Source organism: Salmo salar, chromosome ssa06, assembly GCF_905237065.1.
Source record: "Salmo salar chromosome ssa06, Ssal_v3.1, whole genome shotgun sequence".
In the NCBI taxonomy this organism is placed as follows: domain Eukaryota; kingdom Metazoa; phylum Chordata; class Actinopteri; order Salmoniformes; family Salmonidae; genus Salmo; species Salmo salar.
The window spans coordinates 64851025-64867248 of record NC_059447.1 but is presented as its reverse complement, the minus strand read 5'-3'; the positions used below and the strand labels follow the sequence as shown (position 1 = coordinate 64867248).

Genomic DNA, 16224 nt, shown 5'->3' with positions numbered 1-16224 from the left:
TAGCTTGTTAATCACCAGCATCATCCAAGCTGGTGGGAGTATAGACCTCTGGTACCCATCAGCCCAAATGGCTGGAGCTGGAGAATCTGGCACATCAGCATAACAAAACAGAAAATAATAACAGGAAATATGGAAGAGGCTCCAGTTTATGGGTGATTTCAATCTGCTGCCGCTGCACAAAAGAGGGTTTTATTAAACTAGAATTGATATGCCCTCCAGATTCTGCACCAGCAAATTCAGAGGTGTGTGTGCATCGTCTGCGTACCCTGCTTGTCTCTGTGGTTGTTGTCATTATGTTGAAGAGTTATTATGAGGATGGGGACTTGCCAAAATGCTGCCATCAATTGTTATGTTTATGACCGTGTAAACCTCATTTCATGTCATAACAAGCAAAAAAGCTGCACATCAGCTTACAGCACAAATTCCACCCTTGGACGCTGCTGTTCTTGCAGTTTCTAAAGTGAACTCTACCCCAGCAAGTTGTTTACAGTGGGGTTTGTGTGATGAGTGGAATGTTTTTTTATTTCAGATCTCAGAGGCAGAATGGGACGACCTCCTGGAAGAGTTTGAAGAGAAGAACTACCTCAACGCCAGGCGATGGAAACCAGGCCAGGACCCGTACAAACTGTATGCCTTCAACCAGAGAGAGAGTGAGAGGATATCCAGCAACAGAGTTCTCAGAGACACACGTCATTACAGGTAACCTACACCGCACAGCACACGTACACAACCCATTCATGCGTGTGTACGTTCATGCACACTCGTATGTGTGTTTAAGTGTGTGAGAAGGCATTTTGTGAGGATGAGTCATTTCCATCTTAACGGCACTTATTATGCCAGATCACTCTGTCTTTCATCCAGGGCTGCATGTGTCTGCTTCTGTGTGAGCTAACGATGGCTTGTTTCCTCATATTGGATATGGTTTCTAGAAGATGAGAGGGAGTTGATCTGTGTAGCATCAGCTACAAGCTGAATAGAAATAGATAATTGCCACATGCGCTGCAGTTTGTGTGAAAACACCCCACTTCATTGGTGGGTGGGTGCTTACATTTGTCCTATTTCACACATGTACAAGTGTGTATTATGTGTGAATTGGAAATTCGTTTTTTGCATATCCCACTCCCCCTGAGACACCCTCGGAGAGTAGGGTCACGGCCAGGGATCAGCCAGTATTGACGGCGACCCTGGAGCAATTAGGGTTAAGTGCCTTGCTCAAGAGCACATAGACAGATTTTTCACTTATTCGGCTCGGGGATTCAAACCAGCGACCTTTCAGTTACTGGCCCAATGCTCTTAACCGCTAGGCTACCTGCCGCCCCCATTACCTTCGCACACTCCCAATTAGACTAAGACCATTAGTCTTAAAGTGGATATCATTCAATTCCTCTCACTGCACGACTGATGTTTCAAATACCATTAAGCACCAAATCCTACATGAATCCTTTAAAGACTGATTCCACCGGAATAAGAAGAACACAGAGGATGCTACTATAATAGTGGAACACATACAGATGCGGCAAATATCAAACAGCAAATATCAAACATCGTGTTTGCAAATATCATAGGATGATTTTTGACCATAGAAACACAGACTTGGCAACTTCCACACTCAATTGTTGACTGGTGTGATGTTTTCATGAATGAAACCAGTTGAGCATCATGCTGACAGAGCCTACACTCTCTAAATGTTTAACTAACATACAAAAACCCTTAGGAGGCGAGAAAATCATGTTATTTTACACAGACTAATCTGCTGGCATGAAATGTTCATTTTACAGCACTATGCTCTATTTCAACTTCATTTGACAGTGATGTTAAGCTTCTTTTTCATTCTGTTTTCAGGACTATTTAGCTGCTTGCTTTTTACTGAAAATTCCACCCCAAAACTATCTTGCATCATATGGGGATGATTTCTGTATTTTGACAGTTACACAGTACCAGTCAAAAGTTTGGACACACCTACTCATTCAAGGGTTTTTCTTTATTTTTTACTATTTTCTACATTGTAGAATAATAGTGAAGATATCAAAACACTGAAATAACACATATGGAAGCATGTAGTAACCAAAATAAGTGTTAAACAAATCAAAATATATTTTCGATTTTAGATTCTTCAAAGTAGCCACCCTTTGCCTTGATGACAACTTTGCACACTCTTGGCATTCTCTCAACAAGTTTCATGAGGTAGTCACCTGGAATGCATTTCAATTAACAGGTGTGCTTTGTTAAAAGTTAATTTGTGGAATTTATTTTCTTCTTAATGCGTTTGAGCCTATCAGTTGTGTTGTGACAAGGTAGGGGTGGTATACAGAAGATAGTCTTATTTGGTAAAAGACCAAGTCCATATAATGGCAACAACAGCTCAAATAAGCAAAGAGAAACGACAGTCCATCATTACTTTAAGACATGAAGGTCAGTCAATACAGAACATTTCGAGTACTTTTAAAGTTTCTTCAAGTGCAGTCGCAAAAACCATCCAGCGCTATGATGAAACTTACTCTCATGAGGACCGCCAAAGGAAAGGAAAACTCAGATTTACCTCTGCTGCATAGGATAAGTTCATTAGAGTTACCAGCCTCAGAAATTGCAGCCCAAATAAATGCTTCACAGAGTTCAAGTAACAGATACATCTCAACATTAACTGTTCAGAGGAGACTGCATGAATCAGGCCTTCATGCAGGGGCGAAGATCTGATATCAACTTTGGGGGGGGACAATTACATGAAATTTTCTCAAGAGCAATTCCTGAGGGGGACACCAAAAGTAGTGCTGTAACACATAGCCTACATTGTAATATGGTAAATGTATATTGAGGAACCAAAGAAATAAGGTGTTTGCCATACTCCTAACTACCGGTACCCAAAACTACACAACTACTTACAACAGCAATACCATTGCCTTTAACAAATCTTAGTTCAGTCACCAGTTTAAGTTGCGAGTGGGGGTATCCATGGCATTTTCCAATTATGTTCCTATTTTACAAGTCAAAAAAATTGAGAACCTTTCATAATGTTGCCAAACAAAGACTCAACAAACTTACCTGAGACTCCGTCTCTGCCAATCTGTCCCTGCATATCTGTCCCCAACTCTGCTGTCTGTGTGCCATCTGTTGCCTGCTCTGCCTAATGACATCATTGTGAAACATTTCCATTAGAATTTCATTTCTTTCTTATGAACATTTTATCAACAAATCTTTGAGATATTAGGCTACTAGGGTTCTTACTTTGCGTTTTGGTGTACTGAAAAATACTCTGATGTCCATCTTTTATTTTTCTGCCATTTTTCTACCTGGCTGGCTGGCTACACACACACACAGGGTGTAGGTTATTTACAGTAGGAGATGGGCTTCTATCATCTTATCTTTTATCATTCTATTTGGGCTTCGATCTAAAAGGTAGCTAGCAAATGTGAAACAGATTAAAATGACAAGAGTTGACAGCTGTATGAGTTCACCATTTACACAACATATGCTGCAACCTTTTGTAATTTTAATAGTTTGTTTCATATTGGCTGGCTTCCAACAATAGCTGAATTTGCAAAGCAAGCGAGCACCAATTCCGTTTCAGTGGTGTTTGCTTTAATTTTTGCTACCCGGGTTAAATAAAATAAATAAATAAAAGTTCCCTTGCGACAATTTAGCTTTTGCAACGAGACCATTAAATATTGGTAGACAATGGTAGAAGAGAGTGTAGTTCTGTTCAGTTTGGACTTCAGTTTATCGCTAACCTTATCACAGGGACTTTGAAGCACTAATTTACATCATCTGCATGCTGATCTCGGAATAAATTGACGATAGCAAAGATTCCATCTTTGACGAGGCCACATAAATGGAATAGGTACTAGCTAGCTTAATAGTTAATATTTGCGCGCTAGCTCTGCATATTCAGCTAGTGTGTGTGCACGATTGACTGGATTAACCTCACGTCAGTTACGTTCATTGAGTGCCTTTCAGACAGTAGACACGACCTCTCTGTTACCTTGCCAGTGGATCAAACCATTGTGAGGAAAAGGGTGGGGGGGTCGCAATCTTTTGAAACTTAAAAACGCGCTATTAAGTGTCTATAATCAGCACAATTGCTTTCATTGCGTATTATTCATATTATTTAAATTACATAGTTATGTTTCAGTGATATATTGGGGGGGACAAATCATATTTTTCCCAGGATGGGGGGGTCGTGTCCCCCCCGTCCCCCCCGGGATTTCCGCCCCTGCCTTCATGGTGGAATTGCTGCAAAGAAACCACTACTAAAGGACACCAGTAAGAAGAAGAGACTTGCTTGGGCCAAGAAACATGAGCAATGAACATTAGATCGGTGGAAATCTGTCCTTTGGTTTGATGAGTCCAAATTTGAGATTTTTGTTTCCAACCGCCGTGTCTTTGTGAAAAGCAGAGTAGGTGAACGGATAATCTCTGAATGTGTGGTTCCCACCATGAAGCATGGATGAGGAGGTGTGATGGTGTGGGGGTGCTTTGCTGGTGACACTGTCTGTGATTTATTTAGAATTCAAGGCACACTTAACCAGCATGGCTACCACAGCATTCTGCAGCGATACGCCATCCCATTTGGTTTGCGCTTAGTGAGACTGTCATATGTTTTTCAACAGGACAATGTCCCAAAACACACCTCCAGGCAGTGTAAGGACTATTTGACCAAGAAGGAGAGTGATGGAGTGCTGCATCAGATGACCTGGTCTTCACAATCACCCAACATCATCCCAATTGAGATGGTTTGGGATGAATTGGACCCCAGAGTGAAGGAAAATCAGCCAACAAGTGCTCAGCATTATGTGTGAACTCCTTCAAGACTGTTGGGAAAGTATTCCTCATGAAGCTGGTTGAGAGAATGCCAAGAGTGTGCAAAGTTGTCATCAAGGCAAAGGGTGGCTACTTTGATGAATATAAAACATCAAATATATTTTGATTAATTTAACACTTTTTTTTGGTAACTACATGATTACATATGTGTTATTTCATAGTTTAAATGTCTTTACTATTATTCTACAATGTAGAAAATAGTACAAATAAAGAGATACGTTAAATGAGTTGGTGTGTCCAAACTTTTGTCTGGTACTTGAAATCTTGATTGCTGACAAGCAAATCATTTGGGGCAATGTCAGCAATGCTCCCTGCCTAGTAGACAGTTAAGGACACTGATGCGCCTCTCAGCCATACTCCCATCTCTCACAGCTTCTATTCATCCATGCTGGAATGAAGGGTGAGAATTGAACAACCTATATTGATTTTCACCGTTAGTGGTGTGTTTGTCTCCAGCCCTCAGGAACCTCCTGCTTGTTAGCTACAGCAGAAAAACCTGTTTATGTAATTCATGTGATCTGCTCAGACCAAACAAAGGAGAAAGGGAGATGTGTGTCTTTATCATGCACTTATTGTCTTGCGTGTCGTTTTAATTTTGTTTGAGCTAGTTGTCCTGTACTGTAGTTACCTAGTTGGGTATGTGGATGATCTTCACAAATCTTTATCATACATTTTTACTGGTGGAGAAAGATTTGCTGCAATGTTGATGAACATGGGGCAATTACTAATTTATGACATTTCTCTAAGTTGCTTACAGCTATGAGCTATTTTCAAATGAACAACTGCACACCCCAATCTGGGTCAGCCTACCAGCTTTGTTTGAAGGTCCAGATTACTGTAAATCCATGAAAGTTTAAACATGGAAACTGCATTTGGGGAAAGTGGGATAAGTTGAGCCATTGTTTACATTCAGCATTACTCCGTCAAGGGAAATATAGTATTCAACTCTAACAAAGATATCTACATATATTTCAGGATGTTGTGTATCCCTGGACATAATCAAAATTCATGTAAACATTGCAGTTTTGAAAACATAGCTTGTCCAAAAAAAATTGTCTTTTGGCACAACTTTCTATGCTTCCATTCTTAAGTTTCACTTTTGTGTCTTTTACTTTAGGTTTTGTAGGTTTTATGTAAATACAATATTTTTGGTTATAAAAAATATATTTCACAGTGGTTTAGATGGTACATTGTTTATCTACAGTATACATTGCTTGTTTTGTTACATAAACTGATATTAGGCAAACTATTAGAATTTTTGCAACCAGGAAATGGCAGAGCGATTTCTGCATATTGCACCTTTAAGCATCTTTTGACACAGACTTATCACCTTACAAACACTTTGTACTTTTTCAACACATTTAACATAGGCCAGGCCCTGCTGTTACCTCATATCCCTTGCCTTACGCCTGAGAAGAAAACACTTCAATTTTCTCAATTTGCTCAAATTTGCTCAACTTGCTCAATTTGCTCAAATTTGCTCAACCTGCCATTAACTATTGAGTCAACTTACCCCATGGCCATTGGTTCATCTTACCCCAAGGCAAACATTTAGACTGTATTAGCCCAAACAGTTACAAGGATGCACTTTCATGCTATGTGTTTAAGGCCTTATAGAGATGCCAAATGATGTATAGAACAACCTTAAAAGTATCTACTTTGGTTTAGATGAAGTCAAGCATCATGAAACCTCTAACACAATAAATTCATTTGACTTGTTGAAAATCTGTTTTTTGGACCTAACCTGCTTACCAATTTTTCCATGTGGTTTCTTCCATCACAGACTCTATGAAATGATGACCTCTTCCTAAATATTTGATCAAATTAATAATTTTGTGTATGGTTTCCTAGAAACAAGGGTGGCTCAACTTACCCCTTTGGCTCAACTAACCAGTTACTATCTTTTGGATACAAATTTTCCGCAGAATCGGTTATTTTCATTTTGTGATCTATAAACATGTACTTTGAGCACAAATCGAACTGCTTAAGGTTAGCCAAGATCCAGTTGGAAAAGCTAAATTGAGAGTTAAAGTTTGCCTTTGCCCCAGGTATGGCACTGGAGCTTTTTGGATGGAGGTTGGTTGTTGCTGATGAGGCTAGGATAGAAAGCCGTTCCTTCTTGTCTCATTGATCGGGTCCGTCACACGGAGCCTCAGGCTTTTCCACACATTGACCTGGCTTCTACCTGTCTGTCAACCATTGTATCGCTCCATCGCTTACAAGACAACCACTTGTCTCACTCCCTCTCTCATCTTTCAGGTCCCCCTGTGGAGAGATAGGACGTGTGTGTGTGTGTGTGTGTGTGTGTGTGTGTGTGTGTGTGAGAGACTGAGTGTGAAAGGTAGAAATGAGTCAGGTATTGATTGTTCCTCTGTATTTGGCTAACACCAGAACTACGGTCAGCCAGTCACCAGGACTTGTCCTCCTGTGTTTGTCTAACACCAGATCTACGGTCAGCCAGTCACCAGGACATGTCCTCCTGTGTTTGGCTATTACACAAGCAGCCTTGCCCCCCTCCGGGACACACACCAGTCCAGTTGAATAAACTGTGCCTGGCATCCAGCCTTTGTTTCGGAATTCATATTTACTCAAATCCTGAAACCTCAAATGCATTTTGCCATTTCAGCAGGTCTGAAAATATATCCTCACACTGTCTGCCAAGTCTCTATTCACTGTAATATTTATGTTGAATTGGTGCCAGTGAATATTCACAACCGTCACTCCTCCCTGCTCCTGCAGACAGACAGACAGACAGACAGACGATAAACCCTTTCTATTATGTTATGAGCTTCCAGCCTACAGCCCAGAGTGACCTTCCTAGAGCAAAGCCTTTCATAACAGAAACATTCACTCACTGTCGTGGGGCTCACCAGTCGCCACACCTAGCGCTTTTCTCCACCTGGAAGCTAGGCTGCTTTGAATGTGAGGAACATGTTGCTGTGGCATTTCAAATGCCGTGCAGGGTGGTTCAGTGCGGGTGGTGGTTTAGGAAGGCAGCTGTGCTTAGGGAGAAAGTTAGCGCTCCATATTTCCCCACAGACTCCCCTCTGCCTCTCAGTCGGCCATCGATCTCCATTGAAGCACAGTGCTTTAGTAATTACACAGAAAACACAGCACAGAAAATGAGTTAATTGCTCTCTGATTCCACCTGGGTTGTTGTTGTCGTAGCTGGATCTAAATGTGTTTCGAAAATATACCAGGCTTTACTGACTCACTTATGGCCTGTTTATACCTGAAAAGCTCCACGTCGATCAAAGAAATTACCACGATCTATACGATATTGATAACTCCACCCTCCTCTTTTTGTGTGTAGAGCCTGCAATCCACTGTACTGAAATCAAAAATGAATCATTTAACTCCTGTCTGTCTCCTAGTCAAACAATGTTGCAGCTCTCACAGCTCCACAGGCTTGATTATAAAGCCAATGAAGGCTATTGAACAGGGTGACTTCTCTTATCGGAGGGGTCATTTTTCAACTTTGATTAAAGAAGGGCTTGTATTGAAATTGGGATTGCTGAAGCGCACACTTCACACGAGGTTCATTTCACAACACATTCTCACTCATATTACCGTAGAGAATTTCACCGCCTCTTTTAACCTAACGTTTCAGATGAATGGCTAAAATTTGATCAAAGTTTCTTACTCAAATTGTATTTACTTTTTGCACTCAGTTTATTTAAGTGTGACCTGAATTTTAAAAAGCTTCAACTTGAGAAAACTTTGGCAAAAAAATGCAGTCAATTTAAACTGATGTGTTTGCTGAAATGGTCCAATATGTTAATTCATGTATTTGACACTGTTGACATTGGGCATGTTCATTTATACACTAATTATTATTCAACATGTCCTCGCCTGGGATTTGAACTCACTACCTCTTGGTTCATGGCATTCCAACCTTCCTGCTACGCCACTCTGTCTGTGTCAATTACCACTTAATTTCACCATTCTGTCTTCATTGATTTGATTTACTTATTTAAGCAACTTTCCTTTTTTCTGTATAGTTGTCTCTTATTGATGGGACATATTACTCAGTTTTAATTAATATTACTCCTTAATCACTATGATAAATAACATTTTGTGTATACTTTTAACATAAGCCCAAAGTGTTGCAATACAAGGGCCAAATATGGAAGTTAAAATGTTGTACGTTAAAGGCACTGTGTGTGTGTAATCAGTTTCACAGCCTTTTTTTAGGTAATATGTCCAACTACTCATTTCTAATTGAATGAACATATAAGGCAATTTGAGCAAACACATCATTTCAAGTTGAAAACATTTTCAATACGTTTTCTCATGTTTAGACCAACAAAAATGTTTAAGTTCAGGTAACACTTTGACTGAAAAGTGGGAAAAAAAGGCTGTGGAACCAGTTACTTAATGATATTTAGTTGAAACAACATGTTTCAGTGTTTGTCAGATAACTTTTGTACACAGTACGCAACATTAGAAGACGGTTGAGTGAAAAAGTTTGAAATGTGCTGGCAGGAGCCATCATCTATCAATATTGAACGATGACACAATGCTGGCTACCAGAATGTTTTTTTTTCTTTTACAGAATTTACAGAATCTCTACCTCCTCTGTTGCACTAATACAAACAACTCTACAATTCCTGAGCAAGTTTAACCAGAGCCTGTGATCATGTGGCTGGGTCTGCGTTAGAGAGAGAGAGAGAGAGAACCTGAGCCTACTGTACGCCTTCACTATGGTGAATCACTAAAACAATACAGAAATACACTACGGAAAAAGAAGGAACAGCACGTCAGAAATCAGCTCAATGTAATTGAAGAATCCATAGACTACAATCACTTCTGGGAAAATTGGAAAACACTAAACAAACAACAACACGAAGAGTTATCTATTCAAAATGGAGATGTATGGTAAACCACTTCTCCAATCTTTTTGGCCCTATAACAAAGAACAAACAGCAAAAACATATACAGTACCAGTCAAAAGTTTGGACACACCTACTCATTCAAGGGTTCTTCTTTATGTTTAGTATTTTCTACATTATAGAATAATAGTGAAGACATCAAAACTATGAAATAACACAAATGGAATCATGTAGTAACCAAAAAAGTATTAAACAAATCAAAATATATTTTAGATTTGAGATTCTTCAAAGTAGCCACCCTTTGCCTTGATGACAGCTTTGCACACTCTTGGCATTCTTTCAACCAGCTTCATGAGGAATGCTTTTCCAACAGTCTTGAAGGAGTTCCCACATATGCTGAGCAGTTGTTGGCTTCATGAGGAATGCTTTTCCAACAGTCTTGAAGGAGTTCCCACATATGCTGAGCAGTTGTTGGCTGCTTTTCCTCCGCTCTGCGGTCCAACTCATCCCAAACCATCTCAATTGGGTTGAAGTCGGGTGATTGTGGAGGCCAGGTCATCTGATGCAGCACTCCATCACTCTCCTTGGTCAAATAGCCTTTACACAGCCTGGAGGTGTATTTTGGGTCATTGTCCTTTTGAAAAGCAAATGATAGTCCCACTAAGCCAGGCCTGGGCAATTATTTTCCATGGAGGGCCACATTAGAATATATTTTTGTCATTGTGGGCCAGAATCATTTTACAGGATTATATATCATGTGTATGACTGTGTTGACAGCTATATCTACTGTAAATCACGTCCAGATATACTACTTATTTTACTTTTTTAACATGCACAGAAATAAACCACATCCATGTTCTCCTTTTGGTAGGTATTTTCATTATTAAACATGCAATGAACTACATGGAGGGAAAAGTACACTGTGCATTCAGCACCACGGACAGAACTATTGTTAACGGGTGTGCACAAAAACACAAGAAAGCGAGAGAGCTCAACATTACATTTAAACTACTCAATCAGTGTGAGGAGTGAAGTCTCTGATGGGCATTGACTAGAGCAGTGAAGTCAGATATCGTTTCTGACGTCGCTATGCGCAGGATTGCTGAGAGGTGAGAGTCAGTAAGAGATGATCTGTGCATTGACTTGTTATATTTCATCACTGAAAATGCTTGTTCACATACATAGGTTGACCAAAACAGTACAAACATATTCTGAGCATGACTCCAAATCTTTGGAAAGTTTTGTTCATCGAGAGATGCATAGAACCTCGTCAGTGACATTGTTTTGAATAGTTCTCCAGTCATTGCATCAGACTGAAGATCGATAAGCTCAAGTTGCAGGTCAGTGGGAGCGTTATCCACATTGAAGGTGAAAGGAGAGGAAACCAACAGCATGTCATTTTCCAACACTTTGAAATCCTCAAAGCAAAGAGAAAACTCACCGGTCAAAGCATGCAGCAGCAGCAATGTATACTTCTCCCACTGGTCATCTGATAGGGAACAGACTAGTAGTGTCGGAAGGTGGGTGAGATTGTTGGCTTCTACTTGGTGGGTCAGGAGGAGTAATGTTCCCTTGAAGGCTTTGACAAGGCTGTAATCTGATGTGCAAAAAGGCCTTTCCCTTGTAGTTTGGAAATCAGTTCATTCATGAGGGCCATGATGACCACGGTGAAGGCAAAATCAGCCAACCATTCTTTATCTTGCAGTTGAGGGAAATCCACATATTTTCCTTTCATTTGCAAAAACCCAGCAATCTCCAACTTCAGGTCCCATACCCTTTTAAGCACCTTCCCCAAACTCAGCCATCTCACGTTTGTCTGAGATGGCAGTGAGACAAACTTCCTGTGGTTTAAATATTTTGCTCTTATGAAGTTTACCACTTTAGTGAGTGTATCCACAACGTGGCTCATTTTCAGAACACATTTACAGAGCACCTCCTGATGGATAATGCAATTCAGGGAAGTTTGGGTACCCATCAATGGTTACACTGGATAACTTTTCAAAACTCAGTCCCAGCTTTGCCACACACTTATTAACCTCCTCCAATAAATCTTTCCCTGTGGTTGTGCTCTTCATTGACTGCACTGAAGCAAGCTCCTCTGTAATTTCAAAGTTTGGGGTTATGCCTCGTAAGAATATCAACAATTTTCCAGGGCCAAGGAAAAATAGGTGAAATCCTTTACCCTGTCTTTCAACTGTTGTTCCATATTCTCTGCGATGTCCTCAACACGTTGTGTCACTGTTCGTCTTGACAGCGAAACATTTTCAAACAGCTCTTTCTTGTCTGGGAAAAGTATTGCTGCAGAGTTAATTAAACATTCTATAATGAATTTGCCCTCAGCGAATGGCTTGCTATATTTAGCAATTTTGTGGGACAGTACATAGCTAGCTGTCGCAATTCTGTCGTTTGCTGAATGCAGTTTTGTGAAAAGTCCTTGCTACTTTTGCAACTGAGAAAGCTACTCTTTCGATGGACTTGCCCTCTGCTCAGAAGACATATTCCTATATTTCTCTGCATGCTTCGTCTGGAAGTGTTGGGACAAGTTGTAGTCTTTCAAGACAGCGATGCTCTCTTTGCGCACTAAGCACACAGCTTTCCTTGATACCTCAATAAAGAAATATTTTGATGTCCACTCTTGCTGGAACACCCGACATTCATTGTCCACTTTCCTTTTCTTTGAAATCTTCGAAAAACAAATTTTGAAGCAAATTCTAGCTATCTACTATTTGTAACTAACGTGTGTGTCAGCCTGTTAGTCACTGTCTGTCCTCGTGCATTTGTTATTTATACGTGCCTTCTAAATAAATGTCCCACAAGCGGTGGGAGTTAAATCATTTCACAAAGGTGAGTATTCATTGGGCTTTTAATTTGAATAACACATTTTATTTTGAAATACTTTATGTGATCTGAGCATGATTCCGCGGGCCGTTTTGAATCAGGTCGCGGATCACATACGGCCCCCGGGCCGGCCTTTGCCTAGGCCTGCACTAAGCGCAAACCAGATGGGATGGCGTATCGCTGCAGAATGCTGTGGTAGCCATGCTGGTTAAGTGTGCCTTGAATTCTAAATAAATCAGTGACAGTGTGACCAGCAAAGCACCCCCACACATCACACCTCCTCCTCCATGCTTCACGGTGGGAACCACACATTCGGAGATTATCCGTTCACCTACACTGCATCTCACAAAAACACGGCGGTTGGAACCAAAAATCTCAATTTTGGACTCATCAAACCAAAGGACAGATTTCCACCAGTCTAATGTCCATTGCTTGTGTTTCTTGGCCCAAGCAAGTCTCTTCTTCTTATTGGTGTCCTTTAGTAGTGGTTTCTTTGCAGCAATTCGACCATGAAGGCCTGATTCATGCAGTCTCCTCTGAACAGTTAATGTTGAGATGTATCTGTTACTTGAACTCTGTGAAGCATTTATTTGGGCTGCAATTTCTGAGGCTGGTAACTCTAATGAACTTATCCTCTGCAGCTGAGGTAACTCTGGGTCTTCCATTCCTGTGGCGGTAATCATGAGAGCCAATTTCATCATAGCACTTGAAGGTTTTTGCAACTGCACTTTAAGAAATGTTCAAAGTTCTCTTTCCTTATTTGAGCTGTTCTTGCCATAATATGGCCTTGGTCTTTTACCAAATAGGGCTATCTTCTGTATACCACCCCTACCTTGTCACAACACAACTGATTGGCTCAAACACATTAAGAAGGAAAGAAATTCCACAAATTAACTTTTAACGAGGCACACCTGTTAATTTATTAAATGTATTCCAGGTGACTACCTCATGAAGCTGGTTGAGAGAATGCCAAGAGTGTGCATAGCTGTCATCAAGGCAAAGGGTGGCTACTTTGAAGAATCTCAAATATAAAATATATTTTGATTTGTTTAACACTTTTTTTGTTACTTTTTTTGTGTTATTTCATGGTTTTGATGTCCTCACTATTATTCTGCAATGTAAAAAATTGTAAAAATAAAGGAAAACCCTTGAATGAGTAAGTGTGTCCAAACTTTTGACTGGTACTGTACATGATTAAATACAAATCTTAGAATCAACTATTAAAGACTACCAGAACCCACTGGATTTTCCAATTACATTGAATGAACTACAGGACAAAATACAAACCCTCCAACCCAAAATAGCCTGTAGTATTAATGGTATCCTCAGTGAAATGACAAAATATACAGACCACAAATTCTAAATTGGCTATACTTAAACTAAACTCTTTAACAACATCCTTGGCTCTGGCATCTTCCCCAATATTTGGAACCAAGGACTGATGAACCCCAATCCACAAAAGTGGAGACAAAATTGACCCCAACAGCAACCTTGGGAAAATCCTATGCATTATCATTGACAGCAGACTTTTCCTCAATGAAAAACAATGTACTGAGCAAATGTCACATTGTCTTTTTACCAAATTACCGTACGACAGACCAAATATTAACCCTGCACATCCTAATTGACAAACAAACAAACCAAAACAAAGGCAAAGTCTTCTAATGCTTTGTTGATTTCAAAAAAGCTTTTGACTCAATTTGGCTCGAGGGTCTGCTATACAAATTGATGTAAAGTGGTTTTGGGTTAAAAACATACGACATTATAAAATCCCTGTAAACACATTTCTTTCCAAAGGACCGTGGGGTGAGACATGGATGCAGCTTAAGCCCCAACCTCTTCAACATATATTTCAACGAATTGGTGAGGGCACTAGAACTGCAGCACCTGGCCTCACCCTACTATAATCTGAAGTCTGCTGATGATTTGGTGCTTCTGTCCCCAACCAAGATGGGCTTATGGGGCGGCTGGTATTCTAAAAGTAAGAGTGTTAGGCCAGTAACCGAAAGGTTGCTGGATCAAATCCCAGAGCTGACAAGGTAAACATCTGTCATTCTGCTCCTGAGCAAGGCAGTTAACCCAAATGCCGTCTAGACACCGTTGCACTAGAGCACACAAAAAACTATACATACCACGGCCTAAACATCAGCACCACACGTAACTTCCACAAAGCTGTGAACGAGCTGAGAGACAATGCAAGAAGGGCCTTCTATGCCATCAAAAGGAACATAAATTCGACATACCAATTAGGATCTGGCTAAAAATACTTGAATCAGTTATAGAACCCATTGCCCTTTATGGTTGTGAGGTCTGGGGTCCGCTCACCAACCAAGAATTCACAAAATGGGACAAACACCAAATTGAGACTCTGCATGAAGAATTCCGCAAAAATATCCTCAGTATACAATGTAAAACACCAAATAATGCATGCAAAGCAAAATTAGGCCGATACTCGTTCATGATCAAAATCCAGAAAAGAGCCGTTAAATTCTACAACCACCTAAAAGGAAGCGATTCCCAAACCTTCCATAACAAAGCCATCACCTACAGAGAAATGAACCTGTAGAAGAGTCCCATAAGCAAGCTGGTCCTAGGACTCACAGAGCCCCAGAACAGCAACACAATTAGACCCAACCAAATCATGAGAAAACAAAAAGATGATTACTTGACACACTGGAAAGAATTAACAAAAAGCAAAGCAAACTAGAATGCTATTTGGTCCTAAACAGAGAGTCTACAGTGGCAGAATACCTGACCATTGTGGCTGACCCAAACTTAAGGAAAGCTTTGACTATGTTCAGACTCAGTGAGCATAGCCTTGCTATTGAGAAAGGCCGCCGTAGGCAGACCTGGCTCTCAAGAGAAGACAGGCTATGTGCACACTGCCCACAAAATGAGGTGGAAACTGAGCTGCACTTCCTAATCTCCTGCCAAAAGTATGACCATATTAGAGACACATATTTCCCTCAGATTACACAGGTCCACATAAACTCACATATCTGTTGGGTGAAATACCACAGTGTGTCATCACAGCAGCAAGATGTGTGACGTGTTGCCACAAGAAAAGGTCAACCAGTGAAGAACAAACACCATTGTAAATACAACCAATATTTATGTTTTTTTTCTTCCCTTTTGAACTTGAACTATTTGCACATCATTACAACACTTCCCTTGACCTACACAAAAATATCCTGTGGCATACTGCATTAGCATCGAAAAGCCCCCACGATATGCAACTTTTCAGGGAAGTTAGGGACCAATATACACAGGCAGTTAGGAAAGCAAAGGCTAGATTTTTCTAACAGAAATTTGCATCCTGTAGCACAAACTCCAAAAAGTTATGGGACACTGTAAAGTCCATGGAGAATGACAGTACCTCCTCCCAGCTGCCCACTGCACTGAGGCTAGGAAACACTGTCACCACCGATAAATCCACAATAATTGAGAATTTCAATTAGTCATTTTTCTACAGCTGGCCATGCTTTCCACCTTTATTTATTTTGCACCCCAGTATCTCTACTTGCACACTCATCTTCTACACATCTATCACTCCAGTGTTTAATTGCTATATTGTAATTATTTTGCCACTATGGCCTATTTATTGCCTTACCCTACCTCATTTGCAAACACTGTATATAGACTTTTTCTATTATTGACTGTATGTTTGTTTATTCCAGGTGTAACATTTTACGTTACATTTTAGTAATTTAGCAGACGCTCTTATCCAGAGCAACTTACA

General features: G+C 40.3%; 1 protein-coding gene across 1 annotated transcript in view; it reads left to right on the top strand.

The window, feature by feature from the left end:
* The window catches only part of LOC106607829 (polypeptide N-acetylgalactosaminyltransferase 14), a 116367-nt gene that overhangs the window by 16763 nt on the left and 83380 nt on the right, over window positions 1-16224 (top strand). Inside the window, exon 2 of the mRNA XM_014205220.2 lies at window positions 530-699. Within this exon, the coding sequence (XP_014060695.1) occupies window positions 530-699 (170 nt within the window). The remainder of the gene's footprint in view (window positions 1-529; window positions 700-16224) is intronic.